Source organism: Nicotiana tomentosiformis, chromosome 2, assembly GCF_000390325.3.
Source record: "Nicotiana tomentosiformis chromosome 2, ASM39032v3, whole genome shotgun sequence".
Taxonomy (NCBI): Eukaryota; Viridiplantae; Streptophyta; class Magnoliopsida; order Solanales; family Solanaceae; genus Nicotiana; species Nicotiana tomentosiformis.
The window spans coordinates 167,411,350-167,413,890 of NC_090813.1; the positions used below are offsets into that span (position 1 = coordinate 167,411,350).

At 38.2% G+C, this 2,541-nt stretch overlaps 1 protein-coding gene across 1 annotated transcript; it reads left to right on the top strand.

The window, feature by feature from the left end:
* The first annotated feature begins 1,366 nt into the window (after positions 1–1,366).
* On the top strand, positions 1,367–1,878 carry LOC138906033 (uncharacterized). The gene is made up of 2 exons (XM_070194552.1): positions 1,367–1,488; positions 1,602–1,878. Exons 1-2 carry the CDS (start codon positions 1,367–1,369, stop codon positions 1,876–1,878), a joined length of 399 nt encoding a protein of 132 aa, XP_070050653.1.
* Positions 1,879–2,541: the final 663 nt, after the last annotated feature.

The following is a 2,541-nucleotide window of genomic DNA, read 5'->3' on the forward strand; positions in this document are numbered from 1 at the left end:
TGTGCATTAAGGTTTCAAGGTCCTTTTATGGAGGATATCATCACCCCACAACCCAATCTTTACCATTTTTAGCTCAATAATCTTCCTACACCCTTTGATAACATATGCATGTAAAATAAACAACTCTCATGCCGAAATATTATCTTTTTAATTACCCATTTCTAGACAAAATTCGAAATTGAGGGTTAGGGTGTAGAATCTTACCTCTAGGATGAAGACCTAGTGAGTTTCCCTTCTTAATCTTCCAAAACTTGAGCAATAATTGAAGAACAATTATTGAAGAACACCTTCTCACTCTAGGGCACTCTCTCTCACTCTAAAATGTCAGATTATAGCTGAAAATGTCCCAAAGAGTGTATTTAACGAAGTAGGGTCGGGTTTTAAAAATCCAAAAATGGAGCTCCGGAACAAGGTCTGCGATCGCATAATCAATATGCGGACCACACAATTGCTGACCAAAACGACCTAAAATCTGTCTGTGTCTGCGGTCACTATGCGGCCCACGTAACTGTTTTGCGATCGCATAATGCACCGCAGAACAGTTATGCGGTCGCATAGTCGACCGCATAATTGCTTCCAGAATGAACCTCTCATGCCTCACTTCTGCGGCCATTATGCGGCCCGCAGAGTGATTCTGCAGTCGCATAATGGATCGCAGAAACACACTTTTCTGCCAAAACTTTTCCTTTACTTTCCGGTGCATTATTAAACCCAAAAGGTCCGAGCCTGGTCCGGCACCATGAAATATTATTTTTCCTTTGCAAAATTTTACGGGGCCTTACATTCTCCCCCACTTAGGATCAGTCATCCTTGAATGAGGGTAAAAATCTCTTATTAGCATCACATGCAACTCAGTTTTTCATACTACACACCAACAACCCTAAATTTGACTAACTCCCTAAATTTCCAAAATTTTCACTAGAGTTTCCTTTGTAACTGGGCCTATCCACCTGTTAGAGAGCGCCAGAAATACATCTTAGCAACATATACATAATCCTACGACGTAACATAATACGAAACAACATCAATTGTGGCCTCATAAGCAATATATTTCTAGAAAGGAACACCCTTAATGCCAATTGTTCAAATGATACAAAATTTATAAAAAGTAAGTCTTATAATTGTTTTTCTAGATCACAACTTTATAAATACATGGTTATTTAAACAAATAAGGATACTTTTTCTTCATTTCTTCCTCGGCCTCCCAAGTAGCCTCTTCAACATGTTGGTTTCGCTATAACACTTTCAAGGAGGCAATTTCTTTATTTCTCAATTTTCGGACTTGCCGATCATGAAACATTATTTTTCCTTGTAAAATTTTACGGGGCCTTACAGTAAATTTCCATTCATAGAATTGCTCTCACAAATGCCAAGGTATGCCAAATTCTTGAAGGAGATCCTGACAAAGAAGAGAAAGATAGAAGAGACATCGGTAGTCAAGCTCACAGAGCATTGCAGCGCAATCTTGCAAAACAAACTCCCACAAAAGTGTGGAGATCCAAGGAGTTTTACTATACCTTGCTCATTAGGCACTCTTAATTTTGATAGTCTTTGTGTGATTCTGGTGCCTCAATTAATTTAATGCCTTTGTCTATTTACAGGAAGCTGGAGAATGATATTGGAGAGAAAAGTTCTGCACCGATATCTTTGCAGCTGGTAGACCAAACAACTTTGATACCCGAGGAGATAGTAGAAGATGTCTTAGTTAGGGTAAATAAATTTGTGTTACCTGTAGATTTCATAGTGGTGAGGATGGAGGAGAACAAGGAGATACCCTTAATCTTAGGAAGACCATTATTAGCAACGGGTAGAGCAATTTTTGATATACATGATAGAAAGCTCATGCTTAGAGTGGGTGAGGAGACAGTGACTTTCTAGATGAATGTGGAGATGGGGGTGAGAAAGGAGAAGCCAACTACAAATGTTGAGTTGAAAGTGAAGAGTTCAAATGAGAAGGCTGCAGCGAGTGAGGAAGATTTGTGTGGGGTGTACCCCAAGAAGGCTGAGAAGAAGTTATCTGCATGGATGTGTGCACTAGTTCAGACGAGAAGAATGGAGCTCGACTTCGACTCAGACCCCGACTAGAGATTTAGGGAAGTTTCCTCTACCTTATACTTTTTAATTGTGTATCATGGGGACATGCCACAACTTAAAGTGTGGGGTGGGGGTTATTTGTATGTATGTATGTATGTATATTAGTCTTATTTTTTGTTTGTAAGTTTTAGTAGTTTGATAGAAAAAATTTGGAAAACCATAAAATTTTAAATTTTTGATTTTTAACGACGATGGATATCATTCGACAGGTTTCTTGAGGGATTAAAATTGAAAGAAAAAGACAAGGATTTTATTTTGTTAGGTAGTGTATTAATTCCCCCTTAGTTTTTCTTTGTGCCGCAGTTCTTTTCCAAGGATTTTGTTTGAACCGGGTGTAGTTAGTTTTATTTTTAGAAGTAGGAAACCCTGTGCTATAATTTGAATTAGAAGGAATATCTCTTGACTTTATTATGCCTTGAGAATAGTAAATGCTTTAGTTGTGACGCT